Source organism: Sitodiplosis mosellana, unplaced genomic scaffold, assembly GCF_009176505.1.
Source record: "Sitodiplosis mosellana isolate CC-2019 unplaced genomic scaffold, AAFC_SMos_1.0 Smas_scaffold_1, whole genome shotgun sequence".
NCBI lineage: Eukaryota > Metazoa > Arthropoda > Insecta > Diptera > Cecidomyiidae > Sitodiplosis > Sitodiplosis mosellana.
The window spans coordinates 13,673,513-13,700,826 of NW_022595244.1; the positions used below are offsets into that span (position 1 = coordinate 13,673,513).

At 37.0% G+C, this 27,314-nt stretch overlaps 1 protein-coding gene across 6 annotated transcripts in view; it reads left to right on the forward strand.

The window, feature by feature from the left end:
* The first annotated feature begins 343 nt into the window (after positions 1-343).
* The window catches only part of LOC129565282 (uncharacterized), an 82,510-nt gene continuing 55,539 nt past the window's right edge, over positions 344-27,314 (forward strand). For 2 of the 6 annotated variants that reach the window (XM_055440000.1, XM_055440019.1), the window contains exons 1-2: positions 345-371; positions 621-1,210. In XM_055440000.1, coding sequence (XP_055295975.1) covers positions 1,073-1,210 — 138 coding nt within the window. In that variant the 5' untranslated portion in view covers positions 345-371; positions 621-1,072. Of the gene's footprint in view, positions 372-620; positions 1,211-27,314 lie in introns of those variants that run through there. The other 4 variants (XM_055440010.1, XM_055440028.1, XM_055439991.1 and 1 more) reach the window with 3 other exon arrangements.

The window sequence follows — 27,314 nt, forward strand, 5'->3', positions numbered from 1 at the left end:
TCTTCTTCCTTTTTTCCCCTACTTTTCAACTCCAGTTCTCCAACCACTGAATGGCTGCTTTCCGCACGTTTGTTTTCATAAAATATTCAAACATATAACGGAACAGATCGAATTCAGTCGAAATATAAATGGATAAAATCAAAGCGAGCGCAATTTTTGGCACAATTTCAGAGTGTATGCCCGAACAAACTAGTTTCTACACCGAAAAAATGTATTCATCAAAATGATAATTGTAGCAATAAGATGTTTATTCAGCGAATAATTAGTTCCGATCGTTGAAATTCAAGATGTTTTCCTTACTCGAATTCTAATATGCGGTCTTTTTCTCTGTTTTCTCTTTGCAGACTCAACTCACTTTGGATTTAATATCTGTACGTATAATACGAGATTTCTAAAGGAAGCAAAACCAAATAGAGAGTTTGAAATTGGTGCATTTTCAGTTTGTCGAATGATATTCAGTGTTCAAAGATCTCAATGTGGTTGTGTGACAAAACACTTTTGCATTGAGGATGTGCGACGGAAATATCAATTTATCTTAAGGTTTTTTCTTCTGTTTTCTTGAATTATCTTTACAAATATGTCTTTTGAGTTATTAAATAACAATTATTTCTCCATTCAAGCGACACATCTTCAATTTCAGAAACCGAAACTGCAACCGACTGAAGAAATTTAAACAAGAATAAAGAGAGATTGAAAGCCTCATTCAAAGTTGAATATTACGTCAATATAAACATTAATTGAATTTATGATTGATATATAATACATTGAAGCCATGCATCAGTTTGACGACATCAAAAGTAAAAGCAATTTAATATGAACGAGAGGCGTCACAGCCGGTGCAACTAGAGATAGAGAGAGACGAGAGAGTGAAGTGTGTTTGAGACGTTGAACGTTGAAACTTCTACTTTGACATAGAAGTGCATCAATCGAGAATATTTGAAAAACAAACACATAAAAAGCACATAATACATACACAAACCCACAAACACACAAACACTTAAAACGGCGCACATCTTTCACTGTGTGGAGCAGCGTAACTGGAATCGCTGAGCTTTGCATAGACACACCAACAATGAAATTAAGTGTAAGTGCATATCGCGCACATGCATCGGCACATAAGAAAATCCTATCCAGCAGCTATCAGACAACGCTCAACTACGGGAGCACAGCTGCATCTAGTTCATCAACACCAGCCAATACCTTATTTTCGGTAAGTACACTGTTCACAGTTTTTGATGTTTTTCCTCTCAATTAATATACATATATTTGTCAGTCTTTGATGTGTCACACAATGTGAATTTTGGTTTTGTTTTTTGTCATTCACACATTTGTCCTCCTCTTATTTTATTGATTGTTAATGTCGATAACCACATCAGCCCCACGTTCAATGTCTATCTCTCTCTCACACACACAAAAAACACAAAAATATTTTGAGATTATACTACATAATAATTCCGTGACCATAAACGATTATCGATTACTAATTATATGGTGTTGAATCCAATCACTTCTTTTATTATTATTATTATTTATCAATTCATAATCAATGCAGGTCCTTGAGTACGTATGTTCTAAGTCATTCGTTTGAATTTTTGATGATCAATTTCTGCTCCTTAAACGAGTACATGCATGCGCGTATGGAATGTATAGGATGTACGTCAACACAGCCACATTTACCATTGACCTTTTCACCAAGAAAACTACTTCCATCCAAATGTCAAATCGAAAAACGAACAAAATCGTTGATGGCATTTTGACTTTTGTTTCATTTCTCTAAACATAAAAAAACACACAGATTTCCCTATCAAAATTAAAATTGTTTCCCTTTTTGGTTGTTTTTCCTTCTTCTTCCAAAGACGGAATTTTTTTTTCGATATTAGCGAAACTTCTCGCCTGCGAAGTTTCGGTTACATGAATAAGAAGACATCTCAAAACCATGCGATACATGCCCAGAGTGTGTCAAATAGCAAAAACTTTGAGATTGATGTATCGAGAAGAGGGAGAGAGGGAGAGAGGTAGAGCTATGAGAGCTGAAAGAGGAACATTCGAAAAGTTGATGTTATACAATAAACGTTCGACTGTCGCAATCTAGTCAAAGTCGGGGTATTGTTGTTATTTGTGTGAACAAAAAGCGTAACTGATTTCTTTTCTGTTCGGTTGAGTCGTCATTTTATTGCCATTTATTGTGTTATTTCAAAAGAAATAGTGCCATTTATGAGTCGCTGCTTCGTATTGTCTGTGGATTTTTCTTTCCTAGTCTCTTCGCTTTTCTAGCTTCTCTTGGTTTTTTGTTTTGTTCTGGTGACGTGTTCATTTGGGTGGATCAAGCATTGAGCAAGCGCTGCGTGTGTCTTCTTTTGCTTTCAATTTCGTTCAATCGAACGAAAATACAATCGCCTTTCAATCTAAATCAAATCGGAAAAGGGGGAAAATCTATTTGTATCACTCTTTTTGCTTCTCGCTTGCCCTTCGTTCGCATTAACAACGTACGGATTTATATTTCAATATCATTCTGTCGAATCCAAATCCAACTGAAATTGGCAAGTAGAAGCATTTTATACTTGAGTTCAAATCTATGCCCAGATCTATCGATTGTTCTCATACTTCAGACAAGATTTAACGGCCGAGGTCTATCTGTTTTGCGTTTTGTAGCCTTTATCCAAATTTTACGCACATTTTGTGATTATAAAATAGTTAAATCGGAAGGAATGGCCATGGCCAAGCCGAACTGAACTGAATGGGCGTGGGTGTGACTTTAACGACTCAACGATGTTGCTGGCATGGTACGTGTTGGATATTTTATCGTTTCTTGAATTACTGACCACGCTATTTCGGTTTCAGTTGTTGAAAATATGAACACAGAAAAGTCACAGAGCAATCCAAAAAATTATTACCAAAAAAAAGCGTCAATTGCTGACAAAACAGAATCTGTCGATTGTATTGAAGTTTCAATTTGCTTCGTGTGTTTTTTTTTCAGGCAAACTTTCGGCCTGGACATAAATAAATCTTGGCGATACTAAAAAGCGTGAATTGAGAAAATGTGAAGTGAATGGATAAAGTTGCGACCTATTTGTCATTCCATTTTCGCTCGGTTGAAATATGTCTGTCAGAGCACTTTGAATGCGATCTGACAGCTCCAATCCTTCATGTGAGCGGCAGTAATAACAGTGATTTTGTGTAGTAATTTGCTGTGACAAAATAATATCCATTTCGAAGTTGCTCATACGTCGTCGTCACCGCCATCGCTGCTGCCGTGCAGCAGCACAGCTCACCGCCTATTTCACAACAGATCTGCGCAATTTCTATTTTCCATCTCTGCCAGATTTTTCTTACTGTCTTTCTTTTTCGCTCATTTTGTCGGATTTCCTAAGTTATTTGGTGAATATAGTGCGTGTGTTGACGACTATTCATCATGCCGAACCCAGCACCAAATTGCTGAACATCGTGTGCAAGCAAAGCAAAAAGCTCAGCCAAAACAACTAAAAGTAAAATAGAAATGCGAGAAACAGATCAAATAGGAGCGAGAAAAGAACGGAAGAAAAAAATAATATGAAAAACAAGAAAATTGCGTGTGTTATGCTTACGCGATGTTTCAATTCATATTTAATAATAAATGTAGCATTTGTACGCTTAGTCGCTTGCACGAGTCATAGATCTTGGGACAGAGCAGCAAATGAGAGAGAGAGAGAGAGAGAGAAAGAGAAGGCGAAAAAAATCAGAAGAGCTACCATCACCACCATCTCATCTCTCTGCAATCATCAGTGCCAAGAGCAACCAATTTGTAACAGAAATGAAGCGAAAGGAATATTAATATTATTGCGAGTGTGTGTATATAAAAATGAACAGCATTTTATCGAAACAGTGGTTTATTTGATGCTGTGGCAGCTTAAGCCATCAAGACCAAAACTATACACATGCATGTATGTACTGAAGTAGTGTACAACAAAAGAGTAAAATGTGGGCAACAAAAAAAAATGCGTGGTAAAAAGTTCGACGACCGACCCCACCAACGAATTGGATTCAACTCGAATTTCTCTCAACTCTCTCGCTTGCTCGTTCTCTCTTTGATTCGATACGTGCTTCTCTCATGAAGCTCTTGCGTTTGTATCCCCTCGCCAACAATCAACAACATTCCCCCATCATCATTCGGAATCGAAGCGAACTTTTTGCCGGAGTTCAGAAATACGGCGCCTAAAATGATATCTATTTTAATAGTTAGGAATCATATAAAAATATTATTTCAATGACTATGTTGTGCGAGTTCGCATGCCGAACCACAGCAAACATACAGAAGAAATCAGAATGAAAATGACACAATCTTCAGAGGTCGGAGAGTCGATGAGCTTTTATTTATCTTGTCGATGGTTTTTATGTGGATTGCCGTTATTGTTGTTGTTGTTGTTGCTGCTGCTGCTGCTGTTATAGTTTTGGCTACTGTTCTTCACGCTTTCATGCACGGACGAGATGAGATGAGATACAACATGAACATCCACCCTCAACACGCGTCGACTTTTGAATTTCGATATGTAGACGGACATTTGCCACAGCAACCAGCATCAATAAGGCAGCCGTATCGGTGAAGACCGAGAACTTGTCTTGTCGTTTAATTTGCTATCATTGCTAATGTAACATAGTGAAGAGCATTTGCAAGACAACGCAATCGGACTGAGTCTTGTCGACTTGTTTCGATTTGTGACGAGCACTTGAAACGTGATAACGCTCCAGCGCTCGATATAAAGTCAATAAATTGGTTGAAGAATTAAAATCAGTCAGCTATTAATTTTGAAACTGTTACTAGTTTGGTTTTTTGAGTAAGCGATATTGGTGGCATTGCTTGCTCCTGACCTGAAACAACACTTATTCAATCCGAAGTGCTTCCAACTTGAGTGAAGTGATGACGACGGCGACGATTCATACTTGAATCGAATGAAACATTCCACCCACATCCTCTTCAGGGCCAATTCAATAAATAGCACTTTATGTTCATCGGCAATCACTTGAAGCAAACAAAATCTATCAATTGAAGTGCGTATTTTGTGCAAACGCTGAGTTAATTGGAAAATGAGTGTTGCATGTATATATACAAACGACAATGTCGCCACTAAATGCCAAAATCATTTTAAAGTTTATTGCACTGAATCCTCTTCAAACAGTCGCACAATTGTATAAATTGTGTGTCACGTACTCCACAGACATGGACAATGAACGGAGGTATGAGTATCGAATAGCAAAATCATCCCTACTGAAAGATGACTGCGTATTTGCGCTGTGATTCAAATGAATATGGGGAGGAAATATTGTAATGAGGGCGTTGAAAACGTGAATCCTAGTTATGTCAATACAACAGATTTCATTCGATTTTGATTGAAACGTTTCAATTTAATTGAAGCACATTTCAGCGCTGCGTGGACGCTTCAGTACAATCGAGACTGATGACTTAAGCACAAAAGAATCTTCATTTGAAAATCATGATTTTTCTTTTGGTTTATGAAGATTGCTGAGATCCTGCGTTGCTATGGAATACTTCGCTTTATAACTTCACTCCTTTTTCAATCAGAAGTTGTGGCAAAGTAAAATTCAAAATATTTTCATTGCATCATGCAACCGTGTCGAAAAGAAACACGGAATACCAACGCTTGATTAATTAGTGGTGCATCTTTTGCAAACGAAATACCAAGTCTTGTCAAATTCAGTCGATACAACATCTTTGATGTGGTTTTTCGTCTGCGATCCAACAACAAACATCGAATATTCTGGTTTCTTCTTAGACAAAAAGCTTTCACAAACTTTTATCACGCTGATCATGCGACATCCTCGTACCAAATCAACATTTCCCAACCCAAAGAGAATCGAAACCGAAATGTTTGTCATTGTGTTTTCAAGTCTGAGCATAGAAAACTCTAAGACAAAATGCTACAATTAACTGCTGAACTGTTGAAGGAAAAGTTTTCAACGATGTTGCTGATTATTTTCTCAGACCATATTTTTTTTCAACTGAGTTTTTATTGTGTATTGTAATTATACATGCTTCGAATATTATTTGTGCTTCTTCAATCAGAAGACTTGCTAATTATCAGTGTAATTATTATTATCCATCGATTCACTCGGTTAATTTTTATGGCAATCATGTTTAAATATCACAAAGTTCCATTTCTAATCTAATCAAAATGGATCTGAGGCTGCAAGTCAATTATTCTGGAAGAATGATCAAAAAGTCCACGAGTTCAGTAGAGGAGTGTCACTTATAAATTACTATTATTATCGTCATCATCATCATCATCATCACAAAGTCGTGTGACACCATGAGAAGACTGGCTAGCTGGCTGGCTGTCTGAATTTGCTTGGTGTGTGCACCTTAATCTCATGTTGATGTGGCAGTCGATGCAAAGCGACACAAAAACAATTCAAGCGGGCAAAAGCATATTACGACGGCTTCGTAACGAAGCTTTATGGGGAGCGGATTAGATGTGCGCAGCATCGAAGCATAAATAAAATCCAGAAGAATGAAAACTGCCGTATAATTCGGATGCCGTGGCATTGGCGAGCACGAGACATCAGTGACTGTTTTGTGTGTGATTTGAGTGATATGCTTAAGTAAATAGAGGGAAAAAAATACGAAAAGGAATCAAATAAAGAAAACAGACGCTATTTTATTTATCCGATTTTGTTGCGATTTGCCTGGTGGTTTGTTTGTTGTATGCGTCGTTCTCCTCTGCTTTGCTTTATGGTGGTAGTTTATCATACGATTTGGCAAAAATCATTCGTGCACACGATAAATTGAAAGAAAAGTGTATAAATTGCTGTTTTTGGTATCAATATACTCACAAACACAGACACATAGATATGCATGCGTTCGCCCGTAAACATGGAAATAATAATGGTATGTGTGTGCTTCGGGGCTGGTCTTGTCGCATGTCATGTATTTAAGTCGATTTGTCATGAGCCAAATTGGAACCAAAACAACAAAGCGAATAAAACATAACAATAATGCATAAATGTATGTTTGTATCTATGTCAAGCACACTCTGAATTGACGTAGTATTTCTCTAACCTAATTTATCCACTTATCTCTTTTTTTCTCATTCATTTCGAAGCGATTTTTTGGTCAAGAAAAGCATAAATGAAATCTCAGCGCGCGTGCTACCCATTTGTCACATAAAACCCGCGAATTGGCAATAACAAAAATGACGAAAATTATTTTTCGCTTGGTTTTTGTTTGTCGAATCTTGAGCCACTTTTTTGCAAGCTGAAAAAGCTGATTAGATTTAAAGCACTTTGGAAGAGATGAGAAAAAATTGGTGAAATTGCCATGATATGGCTGAAGACATGATGAAAAACGCATAAACCAAGGAACAAACAGAAAAAAAACACAGCCGAATTGAAATTGGCTATGACTCGCATGTTGTTCGGTGCCTTGATCGAAAAATTGGCTGTGCAAGAATTCATTGTGACGTTTGGCTGTCGTCTATCTGCTACTACTTAAAATGTAGACATTGTGTCACATCGTCTCTGTCCCATTACCATATTTGATGAAGGCGTACCGCGACAAAAAACCACGTGCACACTGTACATGGTGTGTACACGATCCAATCAAATGAATCGTTTTCAATTAGAATCGAACATCTGCACTTTGTGCTCTCTACTCCTCCAACACAACGGTCTCATTCACCAGACGACACGCAGTCAACGTAATCAATGTGCTGATGAAATTGAAGCGTATTTCGTTTGGATTAATCTGGGGACGGGCAAATTGGAAATTTTGTCGAAATGACTACGGAATGCGAAATAAATATATTCCAACATGACATGCAATGAGACACGAAAAAAACCGAGTGACTTAGTCTGAAAATTAAACAGGATTATTCATTAACCACAACCAGCGAGCATTTTTTTTTTCAGAAACCACATCCAAAGTCTAGAACATTGGCTGCGACAAAATAAAATGGACGTAGCAAAAAGCTTTCTTATTCCTTTTCTTCGCTTTTTCGCTCTTTTTCTATATCCATTCTTCACTTTTTGGAATAATCAAAAGTAATTGAAAGCGTTTCCCTCTCGAAAAAAACAGAACTGTTTGAAAACTGTTACTTTGAGTCGACAAACGCCACCGTTCACTTTCTACATTCGATTGTAATACATACTTCCACTTTCCTTCACTCCAATTTTTTCATACAAAGTGGTCATAAAGTTCACTTGATACTCATGAAGACCGAGAAAATCTATCTCCCGTTCCCGTGAGAGTATACGCTAATCAGGCACACGCACACCATCGTAACTCAAAACATATATTCATATATGACGGCCTGAGAAGAAAAACCTTTCCTACAAAACCTGTGCGCAGAACACAAACACAGAAATTTTTTAGTCAAAAGGCGAACAGCAAATTTGCGAGCGCAAAAACCTAATATATTTACAGCGAGCGTAAAAGCATAACAGGCCTACTTATACGGAGTTTGCATGCTAGTGGGCTTGTTATACTTTTGCGCTCGCTGTAAATATATTGGGTTTTTGCGCTCGCAAATTTGCTGTTCGCCTTTTGACTAAAAAATTTCTGTGTTTGTGTTCTGTGCACAGGTTTTGTAGGAAAGGTTCTTCTTCTCAGGCCGTCATATGGATATTGAAAAATAAGAACTTATTGCAGTGTTCACTTTTATCCACAGAATACGAAAGCCTACGTCCAATTTAATATTTGCATTGTTGGGCATATTATTTATTTATTCCCACATTTGGTGAAGTCACAAGGTGCCTGACGATAGAATGAAAGAAAAAGATTCGAATTTCCGACCGGATATGATTTCCGAGATGGGTTGCAAAGGGTTTTCCATCAAAATGGATAATAAGCAATCAACATGGATAATATTTTTCTGGGTAAATAAATATATTGAAAGGTCTACGATCATTGATGTAAATGGTTTGATAGTGTCGTAGCACACCCTGTTTGTATTTATTCGTCTCACTCGAATAATATATTTCCACTTTGTGTCGTTACTCGTTTTTGCTCTTTCGTTGTTTATCTTTTCGCCTTTCCATTTCATTCATTGTGCGCACAAGCCAGTTTTCCATGACTTTTTTGTTCCACAAAATTTGCCCATATTCATCTTTTGAGCCTATTTCTTAAATCAAATCTTCAAGAAAGAATATTCAATAAATTTCCTGTGGATAATACACAAAGAGCAAATTGAAAGAATACACATTATTATTGCATTTCCCTTTTTATTCTCTTTGCAATGGTGTCCGCATGGCAAAGGCTGTGACGCGCGGCAGACACAAGCTTTGCAGACATTTTAATATCGTACAACATCGAATGCTAAAAAGATTTATTCAAATTTAATAAAGGTTTAATTTTAAACAGAAATTGTTGGTGCCGCCATTGTGTTGCGCTCGGTTATTTCATTCATGTTCGCTGCGTGAAGTGTCTGATGGCAGGTGAACAAACAAGAAAGCGGTAGACGAGCGGAGGAAAGTCACATGCCATGACACATTTACACACTCTTTTCTTTATAATCGCATTTGTGCTTAAATACTCTTCGCTTTGTGGCGCACGAACTTTGTAAAAAGGTTTTTTTTTTCATCACATCCATTCATTCATCTCTGTTCGGATCAAGAAACGTGCGAAGGTGAATGTTAACACGCTAGCAACGGAAGTAATGTGATATTTTTATCGTGCGTACAAATTGATGCGGATGAGAGAAGAATGGATTAATAAATTTGATTTTTTTTTCCCTTCCGCTGACGGAATTTGTTTATTGTATTGTGTGCGTTGTGCCTTTCTTGATGAGTCAATCGAGTTTCAACTTCGTCCTATTTCCATCTACTATTCCATTTGTTATGTGATCAGACTGCAATTCTAAACTTTTGATTCAATTTATTTTCGTGAGTGGGAGCATTTCGATTAATTCTGTTTGGGCTTTTCAAATGAAGAGAAGAAAAAAATCCGAAGAAGTATTTCATTGGGTGGATTCCTTTGGTATGGAGTTTGTTGATTGTATTTTTTATACACAAACACATACACCCAGATACTCAAACAAAGTGGCTTTTTAATCCAATGTAAATTTCCAATTTGCATCACAAAAGAGTATGCGGAGGGCAATTTCTCGCACTTCCCAAATTTTGACTGAAAGAGAAAGAGAGAGAGAGAGAGAGAGAGAGAGAGTAAATCATTCAACGGAATTCCCCAAAGTCGGCGAGTAAAGTAGAGTAGAGATAATAATTCACTTGATAGCACTTTGGCCAGCAAGCTCATTCAACACTCAACACATATATGTACTTTTACAGTTGCAATCCGAATTTCCATTTTCATTTTGCGTCCTTCATCAACACCTGCACATTACAGTTCACTAATCAAATGAAATATCCGCGCATAAAATTCAAATAAATGTTTCGCGTGGATTCGCCTATTTGTGATACAAGCAGTCAAGTTAGGTTTTGCGGTTGCGCTAGATGAGCAATGATGCGGGAATCGTTGTTTTAAATCTGATTCACTAGTTTTCGTTGTAGTTTCGTTTTACCGCCCCATCGTGTCCACAGTGATATTGACTTTTTTATGCATACATTCCATGCGGTTTGAGACTAACGTTTTCATCATTTGACTATTTTCAACCCATGTCTCTCTCTCTCTATCCACCCAAAACGAAAAACCAGACCCGACACTGCTTTTCTGGTTCTTTTGTAAATGACGCGCATAATTTTTCAATGAATTTTTTTTCTTTATTACGCTTCGTTTGATTGCGTTTATACCAACGCAAATGCGTTCCATTCGACAGGGAAATTTCATGCAAATGAAAATCGGAATACCGAATGCAATTTGGCTCGTTGACAGGGGAATTGAACAAATGATTTTCGGTTTTATTTCCAAACAGTGAATATTTGCTGTAACTCCAGAGATTATCGCCGGCGAGCATTTACGTGCCCGAGATCAATTTGCATTCGACAATTTGTGGACAGAATATTGCGTTCAGTTCGTGATGTTTCCAAAATAACAATTTGAATGCAGAAACCCAAATAGGAAAATCCAAATTAACTTTTAGCGTTGACCATTTTACGTTACTCTTTGTGATTCGTTCAGTTCGAAGAAGAAAAAATTCGATGTTTAAAAATGAATATGTACAATATGTTTTGCGTTCGACAAACACTTTTATTGGATCTACGAAAATATTTTAGTATAATCGGTAGCTATTCATCATGTCATTAGCGGTGTTTGTATCGGTATTGCACAATGCACCCCATTCTGGTGTAAGCACACATACACACAATTTTGCTGTGCATGAACGGAAACAATAACAGCGCAAATGGTGGTGAAAAGAAACGAGATAGAGAGACGGGCAACAACAGAAAGTGCAAAATGGAGAGAAAAAAAAGACGTTCAAACGCAATTTGCATTTATATGGATTCAATCACGCTGGTATGCTGACTGGAAAACACATAAAATTGGTATTTGTCAACAGTGTGCACAATCTGGCTGCATCCATTTGCACATCTTGCTCTATGCCACATCGCGCTGGCTGCATGTACCACCAATTCTATTCATTGTGTGGCAGCACTGATTTTGATCAAATTCAAATGTTTCCAAACCAATCACCTCCACGCGCGCGTGTAAAAAATAAACCGTATGAAGCAAAGTGAACGAGAAAAGAACACATTGTGATGATGAATTTCAACAAGCATCTCTGAAACTTTTATTCGTTCGCTCGTTCGGTCGATCTTGGTTTCGGCTTTGGTGTAGCCAAGACGACGCGCGTGGGTTATGCATTGCAATGCATCGAATTATTAATGCATACTGGATATCTGATAATATTATTTTGTATTGACTTTGTTATCGGAAGCAACACGTCCCGTTGTGGGTGTGTGTGCGTGTGCGCTTCACTTTACACATTTTCTATCATCACATGCGGATCCCCTAACGGGTGAAGCCATCAACTATTGAGCGAACAGTCGTAATGTGGAGCAACGAACGAGTGATGGAAAATGCGATTTAAGCGCGTTCGAAATCTAATTTTTGTGATCTACACCGATGTGCAATACCATTGAGCATTATATTGAACTGGTCGTCGCAAACACAATGAGCCATCAATAATATTCATGCGCTTCGTCTGTGTGCTGCTTCTATATTTTTTTTCGGTTTCACCTTTTTTTTCTGTACTCGCGAACACACAAAGTCAGAAAAAAAGTCCATCATTTATGAGGACACCGTTAAAATTGAAATTCAAGACTCGACCGACAAACGCAATATTGGCACTTATCGCTTCGGATAAATTTCTTATTACAACATTTCGACGTGTATACACTCACATTCTCGAGCGACACAGAAATTTTTTTTGATGACAGGTTTCTGCTTGAAGCCACACAATGTCACCGACAAAGCTGACAACCTCACTGCCCGATATTGTTTGCATTGCAAATTCAACTGTACAAATTTTCCATCTGTTTAGCAATTTCGGATTTTACCATGCTGAAGCGGTATTGAAACCATTAGCAACTGCTGTTGTGCAATTGATTGCAAAAACCATCGATTTGAGGTGATTGATATCGACACACACACACACACACAAGCACACACAAAGAACACAATTTTAGTATCGCCTCGCGAATTGCTGGTAATGATGAACTACACAGATAAGTTTCATATTTATCAACTTGAAGCCAATCATCTCGCAAAGCTACCACACACACAAATTGCTTTTTATCTCGAGCATAGAACATTTTTCACTGCATCCAATTATTGGATTTCATCGCAAAGAGATATTGCAATGCATGGAAAAAGAACAACAACAACAACATCGTTCATTTTCATGCTACAGCTCAGTCCATTTGCATTTATATACTCTTGCTATTTTATAGATTGCTCGATGATTCGTTTCATTTTTCAACATAAATTAGGATGGAATTTCACGGATATCGAAAGCATTTGGTTTGGTGACAACGATTCACTGCACACGGAAATTAATGGACTCATGTATAAAGTACTGATTTGCCTGTAACCAGACTTTGATACCCGTATTAGACTGGTGGATGTCCATTTTTATCCCTGAGGGAATCAATTTACCTACATCAGCCTGTTCAGATGAAACAGCGTATTTGACCCAGATATCCCAATATCAATAATGGCATTGGCAATGGATAGGCTATCGTGATAATGTACGATAAACTCGCATCAATTTGACTAGCAAACATCACCACGCTGAAGCCTATTCCCGCATGTACACAAATTATCACATTGGAGGAGAACTTTTTGGCTGATTACAATATCTTGCCCCGATTCAATCTAGGTAGGAAAAGCTAGAAAGAAAGAAATAACGTTACTCTTCTCTGATTGGGCACTTTTTGACATGATTCAAAAACTATTAATCGTCACGATGGGTGAAACGGCGGTCGTTGTTCCATTAATTTGAACATCGATTATTCTCATTTTTCGGGTTTCCTTCGACAATGTCAAATCCAATGTGACGACAGTCAGTGTTCAAACTAAATTATATAGGAAAGAAACAATATATACGAAGAAAGGAAAAGAGAAAGAAAGAGAAAAAAAATCATTAAAAATGAACACACTGCGGAGATATTTGAACGGTGAAAAAAGCTTACTCAATCGATATTAATGAGAATGTATCCATCAGAGTGTATGTGTGTGTCTTCGTTTTATTTGATCAAAATAGCACGAATACGTACAATCATTTGGATATTAAACCAAGTGACGTTGACACATCGACGAAAAAAAAATAAATAATCAATGAGCCGAGAGACCATGCCGTACTCCATTATAAAAATACGGTATTTCCCATGATGTTCTATTTTAGCCATACCTCCATATAGAAAATGTTAAAGGGCTTCAGTTTAATCTTTAATTGCGGAGCACTTATCAACAAAATCTCTTTTCTACTTTCTTGGCAACATTCCAATCCTTGGCAGAACATTGTTTGGCCGCTTTTTCTTCTTTCCTCTTCATCGTTGTCGTTTCCTTCACTTGCCAGTGAACAAACAATGAAGTAGAGATTATGTTTAGAAGGAACATGCAGCCAGAATTTAATTTTTTTCACATTCAGCTTCGATGGAATTTGTAATCTGGTGATTTACACGTCGTAATGGCTATGTAATCAACTTATTCTCGACAGTGGCAACAGAGCCACAAGAGAGACTGAAAAGAATCTTTTACTTGGTGCGCTCTTTTTTCACTCCTTTTCTCTCTCTTATTTTCCAACGAGGTGATTTTGAAATGCATTGTTTCCGATTTACTCGTTGAATTACGTGCGACACTCTCACTCTTATCATACATTGTGCGGTGTTCTTGGCACGTTTTTGTGCTGATTGTCGTTTTCCTTTCGATAATAAACAAAAAAAAATTGCTCTCTTCTCATAAAATGTAACATCCAGAAACTAAAAATGTGTTTGTTTTGCTATCTTCGAGAGTTTTATTATCTCGTTCTCGTTTTTTTTTCTGTGTGTGTGCACTGATGTTCAACAATGTAAGCAAACATACAGAGCAACATTTTAAAAAGCGAATGCAACAATGAAATCATCTAATGTCACCAATAAAAATGTGTAGCTCTTTTCAACTTGTTTTCTAGCAGTGTTTAAAGAAATCTGTATTGTTTGAGTAATGTGTTCTCACACATGTTAAGTGTGCACTGCACACTTCATTCGAATGAAATATCCAGCCAGCTCGGATACTGTTAACAAACATATAAAGCATACTTTGTGTTAGTCAACAACTCAAACTCATATTATTCTTTAATTTATTTAATTTTGGAAAACTTCTTATGCTTATGATGAAGCCGAGATGAAGGTAGTAAATGGAACGTATTTCGTATTCACATCCATTCCGACAAATATACTATACATAATGCAACCGAATGAACCAATTAAAAAGGGTTAATTGGAAAAGTCTTGAGACTCGAAAAAGTTTACGGTGCACATTGAACAATGACACATGCAAGTTTTAATTACACAAATTAGCACATTGAACAATGGGAGATGCAAGTAATAATCTCATTTACATATTGCATTGGATTGCTAGTTAAAAGTGTCGTATTGCATATTTCAAAAATGCTTTCAACATGTTCAACAAAACTTCCATTTTATTTTTAACAATGACCTTTTTGCCTCCTATATTCCGGACGAAAAGGATCCGTTCGGCGGTGAAATTTTTTTTCTCGCTCTGCTAACAATAAAACTGCGCGCCAGTCAAATGGCAAAAAAATTGACACTTTCACACTCCCACGCTTCTAGACGCACGTTCAGCACCAAGTGAAACTGTCTGGAACAATGTGTACGAACTGTGGTAAACTTTAATTGAGGGGAATAATTAAATGAGCGCGTGTGTGTGTGTGTGTGTCTGAGAAAAGTTAATCTGGGAATTATTTAAGTACATCGTTGAATGTGTGCTTGCCGCTGTGGCGAAATTGCGCCCTGAAGCGAGAATGAGTCATAATTTTTCATGATAAACAATTCGCCCGATTATACATTTGAAAAGTTTATGTGCATGTAAATTTTGCACGTCATAAGAATTTTTTACGCGGCCATAACTTTGAATCGCTTCCACAAATGTGTGTGTGTGTGTGTTCGTTTGTGTGGCTCCGAATGCTAATGAGAACGATGATGATGATTTTGAAGATGATCGCATTTTGTCGTTGTGATAATATTATACCGGAATTTTTTTTGATGTGAGATGATATCGCACATTAAAATAAAATCATTATTATGTTATAGAAGATTGAGGAACATAGTCAATAATTGATTAAACCATTAAGCCAACGTAATATAATACCATCATTCTGAACGTTACACAGATTAAATTTTGCCGTCGCTTTCGATCGTCCATAGAGTTTAAGGGCCTCTGCCATTGAACACAATACCCAGGCGATATATAGAATCTTCGAAGCTTTGCTCTAATCACAGCCTCGACCTCGGCCAGATGAGAAAATCTCGCGCTGAACTGACTTTTGGCATAAAATATTTTTATTATCGTAATTATAATTGAAATATGCTGTGCTTGGATCATTAGTTGATTGTTGAGTGTGTTGCGTTGTATTCACGAATAATAATTTCCAATTAAACCAACTGCTTCATCATCAAATTTGCCAGCAGTTTCCTAATGTGAAATATTAGCGTACAATGATAAACGCAATGACTATTCATTGAAAATTGCGCTCTTCTCATTTATTCAATACCGGAAATATCCACACGTATATATCAGCACCATTTCCTACTGAATCATTGTAATGCGGAGCGGAATATTTGCAATTTGTTAGCTGTACTGCCCATTCCATCAATTGATGAGATGGAAAAGAACGTTGCAATAAGGTTGCATGCTTACGAGCATTTAAAATCGAACAAGTGAGCATGTGTGCTAGGATATTTCACAAATAGTATCCACTGCCCATCACTTATGTGAAGAAGAACATCTTCTATCAAGACAAATTTAGCAGTATCCACTTTTGCAATGCGTCAGTGGATGTCTCATGCAATGCAATGAATAATCGATTAGACTGTGAGTTATTCTTCTAGTCGGTTCAATTCATATTTTTATTCTTGACTCGGACCAATCGAGAAAAAAAATGTAATGAAGAAATTGCTGATTTATTACGCATGTTTACTTAAGCAAACATTTCCAAAATGGTAATGTATGTGAGATGCGGTCGTGTGTGTGTGTATGCGCGAGCCTTTAATATACATTTTTCCCCACATTGATTTATTTGATAAAGTTTTTTTCTTATCAAGCGAATCAGCAAACTTCTTCCATGTTCATTGCGTGTTACTTGTATATTAAGGGTAAACAGATAGAGAGAATGGAAGAACGAGAGAAAAACAATTGGAATAAACATAAATTGAATTGCATTCATGCAGAATTTATTTAAGTTGAATGCGCAGAAGATTCATAGTTCGAAGTTTTCTCGCAAAATGTTTATTGCATTTTCGTTGCACAATAAAAATTGAGATGCTGAAATTGTGTGCACCATTTGTATGCACACTGTACAGTCCTCTATCTCTCTCTTTAACTCTCGCCGACTCTCGACAACCAACTGCAGATGAATAAGCAAATAAGCAAATTCGATTTCGGTTTATTTGCTCATTGTTCTCTTTTATGTGCGTATTTTCCAGTTGGGAATGTGAACGTTTTCATTTGAACGATAACATGCATCTGTTGGATCTCGCTTCTTCTTCTTTTCGATTGGCTTTTGTGGTGATGCATAAAAATTAAATTAGCTCGGAATACAATAAAAATACAATCGGGAGGATATACGTATTTGACAATCGAGGATTTACATTTAATTTGTTCCATTTTTTTTCTCCTTCATTGAAACAGATTTTCTAAGTTGAATTTAAATATGAATCAGTGTTATGTGACATGCTTTCATTCGTCCACACAGCTTTACATTTGAATGGAAATTGCGTTAAATTAGCAACAATAGTATTTGAATTTATAACACTGGCGTTTTATCGAATGGTTGATGTGGTTTACATTTAGAACAATTTCCACTGGAATTCCTTTGAGAAATGTCTAGATTGCGCTCTCTAAAGGCAACTTCAATTAGGCATATTGATTTTTTATTCTTTATCCACGATGGTTAAAGTGGATTGTTTGAATGGATGGAAAAGGATCATCCGTACTTTCAACGGTAATTATTCTCGAAAGAAACAAATGGATGAAAGATCTTCTTTAATTTTCATCACCCAACATCCATAATTTAATGAGCTTTTCTTCTTTCGGAGGTTTTGTGGATATTTTGGGCGATGATTAATTATACGCGTTTGAAGTGCGAAGGTGGCTGGTACATGCGGCACAAGACAATTGTTCGATTTTGATTTGGTGGTTGCAATTCATCAAAAAAAACGGGGGCAATATTTTAAAACGTACTTGTTTCATCATCAATCATAATCCGCAGTTGGCACAATTTGCATTAGCGTTCCATCCACAGCAGATGCTAAAACATTTCATTTAAAATCGGATTAGATTTCATCACTTCATGAAACCGAACATTCTGTTCGGGAGGTCATGATACCACACCAGACAAAAAAAAACAGAGTGAATACTAAATTATCCAATCACGGTCGATTGATATTTAATGAATTCCCTCTCGAAATATTGATTCAAATAGTCGTGTTGATTCGGTTTGGCACTCCAATGAAATTAAAAACTTTGTAATTTGTGGCCTGAGATACAATTTAATTGCAATAAAATGTAAGCTACAATCTAATTTAATTTCAATTTTGCGATGGCACGAACTCTCGCATAAATTGCGCGTGCTCTCTCGCTCCTATCAACAAAAAGTGATGGCAAAAATGGAAACTTTGAAAATTGGTGGAAACGAAGCATTATTATTAAATTTATTCACTTTATTAAACATTTGTGAAAAGTGCTCCTCTTCCATGGCATCGTTGCATGTAATGTAGCTGTGTGCAGGCTAACTTTCGTTGTAGCGTACATGTCAATGAGAGCGCAAACGATGCGAGAATAACATCATTATATACCGAAAGAAAATTCAGTTTCATGCCAATGAAGCGCGCTGTGGAATATTTGAGTGAAGAATTTGGTGAAAAGTTTGCATTCCAAATGGTTTCGTTCAATGGGGTTTTGCGGTAGTCCTCGGATGCGTTTCTATTTATAATCAGGACGGAAATGTTCATCTCTGAACTACCATTCTCAGTAACAACCAAGCGTTAATATCAAAAGTGCATCCGATGGTTTGTCCGCTGACAAAGTAATTAACATTTTAATATTATTTCAAATGGAAAAACTATTGATCAAATTAAAATGATGACACTCTGAGTAGAATTGGTCGAATTAGAGACTTCCTCAGAATGTTTCGAACCGAACATTGTAGTCCATTGTATTGCTGAAATAGCCATGGGAAAACATTGTATGTGAAAATTTTCCATTGGCTTACAGCGCAAGAAACATCTTTAGTTAATTGCTTCAAATGTTATTTTAAAACGTCATTTCACTCGAACTCAACCGTTTCCAGTGTGTATGGAAAGCTATTAAACTTACAGCCATCAACTGTAATTGATTATTCAACGATATAAAATTGGGCTTTGAGTGTGGCGAGAGTTTATATTTAAACTCGTCGGTATCGTTGAAAATCGACTGCAGCGGCAGCGGCAACAGCAGTGCGAGCAAGTGGATGCTGTGTGTAATAAATGTTGATCGCTTCGCTCGTGTGTTTGCTTATATAAACTAATCAACGATGACAGCGACAATAACATTTGTGCCATTGTTTGTGCGAGTTTATGTTCCGTGTAAATATCAGAAGACAAAACATACAAACCAGGAAGCGGAATGTCGATTACGACCGATAGCTCGAAAATGAGTTCCTCAACATTTATCGGCATATCAATAAAGCTTCAGATACCTTGATTCACGTACATAACAATTGTAAATGCGATATTTCTTGTTATTCTAGCATGTATGTACATATGTGTTGGTGTGTGTGTGTGTGTGTGTGGCACTATGTGCTCCAGTGTGTAAGTCTTATCACATTTTACGAGTGGATGTTTATGCAACACATTTTAAAGTGCTTATTCTTTGCACATGAAACACTCGAGCGAGTGAAAGTTTAAGGACTCATGTCAAGACTACGTACTACGTATAAGAGGACGATGAAATAAGGATTAGATGTAAGTTCTTGTTGTTATGCTTTTTTTCTCTCACTCCAAACGTATAAATAAAAATGTGTATTTCCATTCTGCTAACATTAGCAGCGACCTGCAGACCAAAGAAAAAGTTGACCCCATTCGTTTGTTGATTTCTACTGAACGAGGAAGAAACACACACAGAGAGAGAGAAGAAACAGATGAACGATTCATGAGTGTCATGTTGTGTCGATCAAAGACAAGTGCCCCGAAGTTTTTGGCACGAAAAAGCACCAATGAGACTCGATGTTAGAAAAGCAAGGGTTAGAAATTCTACGGAACCGAATGAAATGTCATAAAAGTGAATAACATCATTATTTGAATTCTATGTGGAATGCGTGCCCTCTCTTTCGAATTCAGCCAGAGCTCATTTGAGAAAATAGCATGAATTATTGAACAAACACTCGTTGCCTTAGGTCCATTACATTGACTCTGATGCGAGCTTGAATAAAAAAATATCATCTGATCGTGTTTTAACAGTGAAATTCGCATTTCTGATGCATAGCTTTATGAAAAGCGTATGACACTCAAACTCCCCAAAGACTGCTCCTTTGGAAAGTCGTTCACGAATATTTGAGCATCATAGTGGACATGAATCGTTGTCAAAATCCATGCCCAAAGCTTAACAACTGAAAAATGATAGTTTTCAAGAAATATTTCAGAATAAAGTTTGAAACAAATGATTCAATTGAGATTTGCTCATGGCATGTATCAAGACATGAACTCACTTACTAATATGGATATTAAACTGCTTCGTTAAGTTATTGTGACGTTTATTTGCTATGTATTTGATAGTAATATTCGGAGTGCCAAACAAATTATGACCAATTTTGCTTCGTACATAAACTTTCTTCGGCCTTTTACTGTTTAATGCAGTCCAATGATCGTCTGTGTACCAGGATATTTCCTTCTGTCAATATATCGTAAATATCATTGCCACTGTTCAATATTCATAAATGTCTTTATTCACAAAATAGTTTCCCGTTCTTTGTTTCACCGACAACACAACATCGTAATGATGTCGATGTCGTCAATCCCGTCTAGACGAACGAAATAAATTACACGCGTACGAAAACTGAGCGGAGATTAATTGCATTTAGCTAAATAAATAGACGTATTACGCTATTCGCATAATCATTCCGAATCATTTGCGTAATACCAACACGTTCCATCGAAGACTGATGACACTCAAATGATGCTGCACTCGCATTTTATTTCGCATTCCGTTTGTTTGTTATCGTTGTTGCTGCCGTCAGCGCCGTCGTCGTCGTCGGCGTTGTTATGCTCAGTATCAATTGACGGGATATAACGCATATAATACACACGAACAACCACTGAATACAAATCTAGGAAATGGCATTTGCCAAGTTGTATTCTTTTCGTTTTGCGGCCGCAGATAAGATGAATAGAATTATTGTCAACAGAAAAAAGAGCCACTGGCAAAATCATAAAGTCTCTTCCACCAAAACCAGATGCACTGTGCCATTTTTTATGCTCTTTCATGCAGATTTCAACGATTGAATCAAGTAGCTTATTACAAACTTTCGTAAAAGATTTTCTTTTTAGTGGTTATTCATCGTTTGCCTGCGATAGATTGATTTTCTGTTGGTTTTTTTATTCTGTGCTGGCTTGGTTCTATTTATAGTGCAAAGTGAATGTCACTTTTTCACTCACTATTTTACGATGCGCGCATACAATAAGAAACTTTATTTTATCAATGTTTATGGGCTTAACAATGAAAGCTACTCTGCACACAGCGCATGGGATTCTGAAGCGTATTTTAATCTATTTAAATGGTTTGAATGAGCTTCTTATAAAGCAAAGTTTTGTGGTAATTTTTTTTTTAAGTTTTGATAAATGTCACCGAAACACAGACACACACACAAATTGAATTTAAAGCGATGAATCGCGTTGATGCTGTCAAAGAAAATTTCCATTGAGTTGTGCCATCAAAAATGCTATTAAAATATTCATGAATATATGGTACGGATCGGCTGTGTATATCTCTGGAACCAACGGAACGAATTGAAACAACTAATTTTGCGTGCGGCAATTCGTCGAGAAGATGAAGAAAAAATCAGCAGCTTCAAATACATTCTGAATATTCATGATGATGGTGCTAAACAAAATCGGATCCATATCAATGTTTAAATATTCAAAGCGAATATTCTCGGGGCGGAAAATACCAAAATCCTCTTTCAAATTTTATGCAAATCTATGCTACGCATAACTTTTCGAGTCGATTTTCCATTTTCGCCGAATCCTTCTCTCTATCACACACATTAAATCGCACTTAGCTGATAAACGGCACTTCTCTGCTTGAAGGTTATATCGCTTGAAAGTATTCAAATGAATTTAATTGTTACTGAATGACAAAAATGTGCCGTTCATTTACTGCGAAGATGGTGTGATGTGTTAGTCAAACCATAAAAAAGATACAAATCATAATAAATTCATTGGCAATGTCATTGCCGTCATCACATTGAATGTTTTTTTCTTCTGTTGAGCCGAACCTGGATAACCTCCTTTACAAAAAAGGGATGATATTGAAAAGGCGACAACAACATTTAGAATGACACAAGACCGGAAATGTAAATAAATAATAATGAAAATGTATTAGAAATTCATAGCGTTGATAATTCCTCAAAATTACCAGAAAATGATAAAACCACGAACTGTCATTGATGAGGAACTGAAATGTGGAGGCTCAATTAAAAGCTCGTTAAAATTTGTCAAATTTATGCTCCACGAAGTGCACTGTTCTGAATGGAAAACAGTTTGTCGAGTGTTTTTTTTTTCTTCTATTTATTACCTAACCGCCTTTGAGCTGGTGGCATACGCTTCGCAGACTGCAATCGGTTTGTGAAAACTGCACGAAAAGCAAGTTGTTTGGCACACAACTGTCAATTTCCGTGGTTGTTCCATTGCTCGTTTGTTTATCAAAAAGCTTCTATGACAGCTGTGTGAATCGCTTGCAGACTATGCGAGGATAAAGCACCAGAGCCCAATAAATGGTGGTCATGCAAAACGAATCGCACGGTTCTGGTAATTACTGCCAAAATGAAATTTCAGTGGATAATAAAGGGAATCCTAGTTTCGACACAGTTGCTCATATGCAATTAGTTTTGATGGCAAGAAAAATGGACAAACCGTGAAAGTTCTATTGCACGTGCATTAGACACACCACATTATGCTCACCCCAATAATCCTATTCCCTTTCGAATTATGTCACATTTCAATGTTCTTGTGCTACTTTGTTTTGGCTGATGAACAATTTTCGCTTCGATTGCGAATTACTTGCGCTGAAATGAATAGCTATCCGATGAGACAAAATTTATTTTCGAAACTATGTGTTTGCGATTGTTCACTGCGGACTATTATGTGTGGAAAAATTGAGAGCATTCCCTTTCTACCAGGTTTTATTTTAGGCATACGAAAAATATATTGTGCATAACTTCTCTCAATTTCTCTTACAATTGCCCGAAAAACAACCAGAAGCCGTTTCATATTCATTAGAGCGAAATGACATGATCACTCGTCGGCAACATGATCAAAATGCTAAACGAAAAAGAACCAAGCACCAGTCGTACAAATGACATAAACATCCATTATCGTGAGAATTATCGTTTTTTCATCGCAATAATAACCAGTCAATATTTCGTTGGAAACATTTTCTGCGGAAGCAGACAGTATGTTTTGCTGAAATTATACTGTACGTTGCTGTGCTGTGATGTAATGCATTCACACCCAACATTGAGACTAAGTTGTTCGGCGTGTGTTTTCTCATGTATAAAATGGCGCCTGTGCATTTAAGCGTATGTGTGAGCTCCAATAGGGCGACTGTCTTCATCACGTATTTCCCTTAAAATATTGTAATCCATTAGACATGAATTTTTGTTTGTGTCTGAGTACGGCAGTTATGCACAAGCACATTTGGAACGGCAGCCCACGAGCTCTGTTTAACGATGAACATTTTGCTGTCGCACAAAAACGTAACCGTCATACAGCAACGTATGTTTGTGTATACCCCCATTTTATCGCTTGGCCATCGCCTGTACTGCTCCATAGACTCGCACCGATGCTTCTGAAATGATGAGAAACAAAATGTGAAAGCTTTACGTGCGACATGATGTTCTATGATAGAGAGAACGCACAATCATTCGTAAAAAGTGTCGTGCGAGATTAAACCAACACATCAATATTATTGTATCCGGTTGTCTACGTTTCTCTCCTTCTCTCTTTCTCTTCGTTGCTCATTCTATTTTTGGTTTCTCTCAGTTGTATGTTTTTCATGCACCATGTGACACACATTGGTGCAAAAACTCATGATCCGCAACAATATCATTAAGCTCAGGATGTGACAAATAGTTACGTACAGTTCCTGCTGTTGAGCTGAAAATTCTATAAATTTATTATAAAGCATTTGCAAAAAGCGGGCGTTTTTACTTTTCAACATAATGAGAGAGCAAAGAAAAAATGATTACAGCACATTTCACAATGTGTATTTATTGTTAGTAACTGTGCGAGAAGAAACAACACACAGCTGCATCAGCAATAATAACGAGTGGCATGCATGAGAGAAGCATTTGATAGTAGCACGTGCAATCGACTTGAAGCGAGAGAAGCATATTGCGATTGTCATTAATAGATTCATTCGAAAAGAAACATGCAATTTATTGACGCAAAAATGCGAATGATTCGATGAGCGAGCGAGCGAGAGCGTGTTACAAAGTGAACATTCTGAATTCGAACATGCGAACGATTGGGGTGAGCTTTACAGTTTCTTTTTCTCTCGTCAGAGTGGAAAAATTCGATTGTGGTTTGCCGTCAGTCAGTTTCAGGCTGTTGAGGTCTATCGCTTGATTCCTGCTTACAAATAAACAAACATCACGTAGCATCCGAATAACAATTACATATGTGACATGATTACATAATGAAATTCGTTTGCTACATCGTCGACTATTTTAAGCGAAACGATGTGAAGCAACACTGACAGCAGCCCGTAATGATCATGTCGCTATAATGAGCACATCTTTTGCCAATCTACATGGTCGAGTAACACATACATAGGCGAACACACACACACACGCACACGCTAAAAATATAAACGAGAAAATGTAAGAGCTACAAAAATCAACATTCACAAGAGGCTCAATTTCTACTGCCGGTCATCACGTTTCAAGTTTCCTTCATCTTGGACCGTGTTCGCAATGATTCGTCACGAAATCTAGTGTTTTACACAATTATATGCTTTGGACAACACTTGGTCAATGGGCCATTTGGATTGGATGCGGAGTGATGAAGTGACTCTTCAATGTGCCCAACACGGAGTTGTGATGGAAATTTTGACATAAATTCGATTTTGTTCCGGATTTGAATCAACTTCCGCTATGTGAACGCCTTTGGCTTCCATTTAATTTTCAAATCATTTGGTTCACAGATGAAGGCGGATGTTTGTTTGATTTGAGAAGTCAGTGACAAAATCAGTCAACGTTTGATTGAGTTAAGTCAATAATAGCACTGCTGACTGTAGCTCGGTGAATTCACTGGAATTTACAAATTTCTTTTAAGCCGTGGTATTATGGTCTTACAAAAAGCACGAATTTATACATTGACGCCTCCATTCGGATATACTTGTACAGACACGCCAACGAATGGGAACCCTTTAACAATGCCATCGTTGGCGATTCAAACAGCTACAATAAATACAAATATTTCATTCTCGAGAGTTGTAAACAAGTAATGATGAATGAATTAATTCGGCAGTTGGAGTACAGGGGCTTGTTTTACATATTTATCCTATCAATTCTCAAAAGTAATCCATTTTTTCTCGCATTTTATTTGGAATAAAAAAAAACGGCGCAATCACATTGATTGCGATAATCTTTGAACAGTAAAAAAAGGAGGATGAGAGGACAGTACCAAAGATATTTCGGTTCGCATTGAACTCAGTTGACCGCTTTGGTTTGTTTTTCCGCAATCGCTTTTATGGGCTTTGACTTTAAGACATTTCGTCGCTATAAATTTCGGTTGTTTGCAATCAAATAGAATCATTGATGCTTTTAATGTGATGAAGATAATGAAAACAGCAGCAAAAAAAGTGGGAAAGTCCGATTTAGTATCGATTTTGGTTCACAAACTTCAAAGATGTTGTGCACAGAAAATGGCAAAACGAAAAGACCGATAGGAGGATAGTTGACGTTTTATTGAATTATATTGAACGATTTGTGGTCAGTCGATCGTTAAAATAACGATTGGTACTTAATTTTAAGTGTTTATCGGATTTCGAGGATGTGTAGAGTGTGTGCCAAGTCATAAAGACATCCCAATAATGTTGTTCAGTGTGCAATGGTTGCCGAAGGACAACGACGAAAACACAAGAAAAAAAACCACATCACTCGAGATCAAAATGCATTTTTGGGGCTAAACCGGATAAACGAAATGACTTTCACCAAACGAAGATATCTCTATTGTAGCGATACCGTTAACATTGTCTTGTGGCTTAAAGTTTACCGTCGCTATCATTGCAGCACATGTAAAATAAACAGGGGCCTCAATAAACAAAAAGGAGACGATGAAAATGGCGGCTATTTATTATAATTTACGATATATTTGTTTATCGCCCGATACAGATGCGATTTCATTCCGGGCGCACTCTCTCTTGTTCATGCTTGGGCAAATAGATATTTGCTAGACGCTACTTTATGGGTGAGCTATATAAAAATAACTCATCAGCAAGCGACGTAGAGAGATAAAAACATGTAACAATGAATAAATACCGAGGATCTTCTTTTTGTAAATGTCTTTTCAACGAATACCCTAAATGACTGAACGCACTTGCGAATTCTGATATAAATTTAAGAGGAATTTTAAGTGTACGGCATCGTGATGGGACTATTTCGAATGTATTTTTCCAAGCTATGAATCATCACATAATGATCTTCTGATAAACGCGTGCTTATGCATGCTTCACTTCTTCAAACATCATATAAAATTTCCAGTTGGTATAGTCATAGCTGAAACTAACACTGTTCGCTATCGACATTTTTTTTCGCTCAGATATTCCGCTCGAACGCAATTCACATCAATATCCCTCGATACACATACACAAAGCGAGAGAATGAAAGGGAAAAAGCTATTCCGCTATCACATGTCACATAACATTACACATAAAATGAAAACCATAAATTCTGTGATATTATACAGTTGTTCACTCAATTAAGTTGCGACGATAACGATTACAATGCCAGGCCGAGGCGAAAAAACGAACGACAGAAACTAAGATTGATAATTTACGAAATCATATTATAATGTTGTTGTCAATTTTTGATTTGCAGCACAGATTTTCGGTTTTTTCTTTTGTTTCATATGAATTGATTGCACATTTAGATTGTTCAACTAAAAATAGTCGCGATGCGATTAGGAAAAGAAGCAATTAGGTCTTCTATGGAGAACAAATTGAGTGCACATCAAATGGATATTCAAGTTTCACTGAAGTACAATTGAGCTTCGCACTCTTTTGTCTTATCAGGCTTTGACGTTTTTAAGACCAATTCTTATTCTTTAAGAATATGCCATTGCATCCCATTATAATGCTCAAATTCAACCTAAGCTACTCGCATAAGAGCGATTATGGTTGCGACGTCGAGACGAAATGCAATCATAAAAGTTCAAATTGAAAAAGACATGTGCTT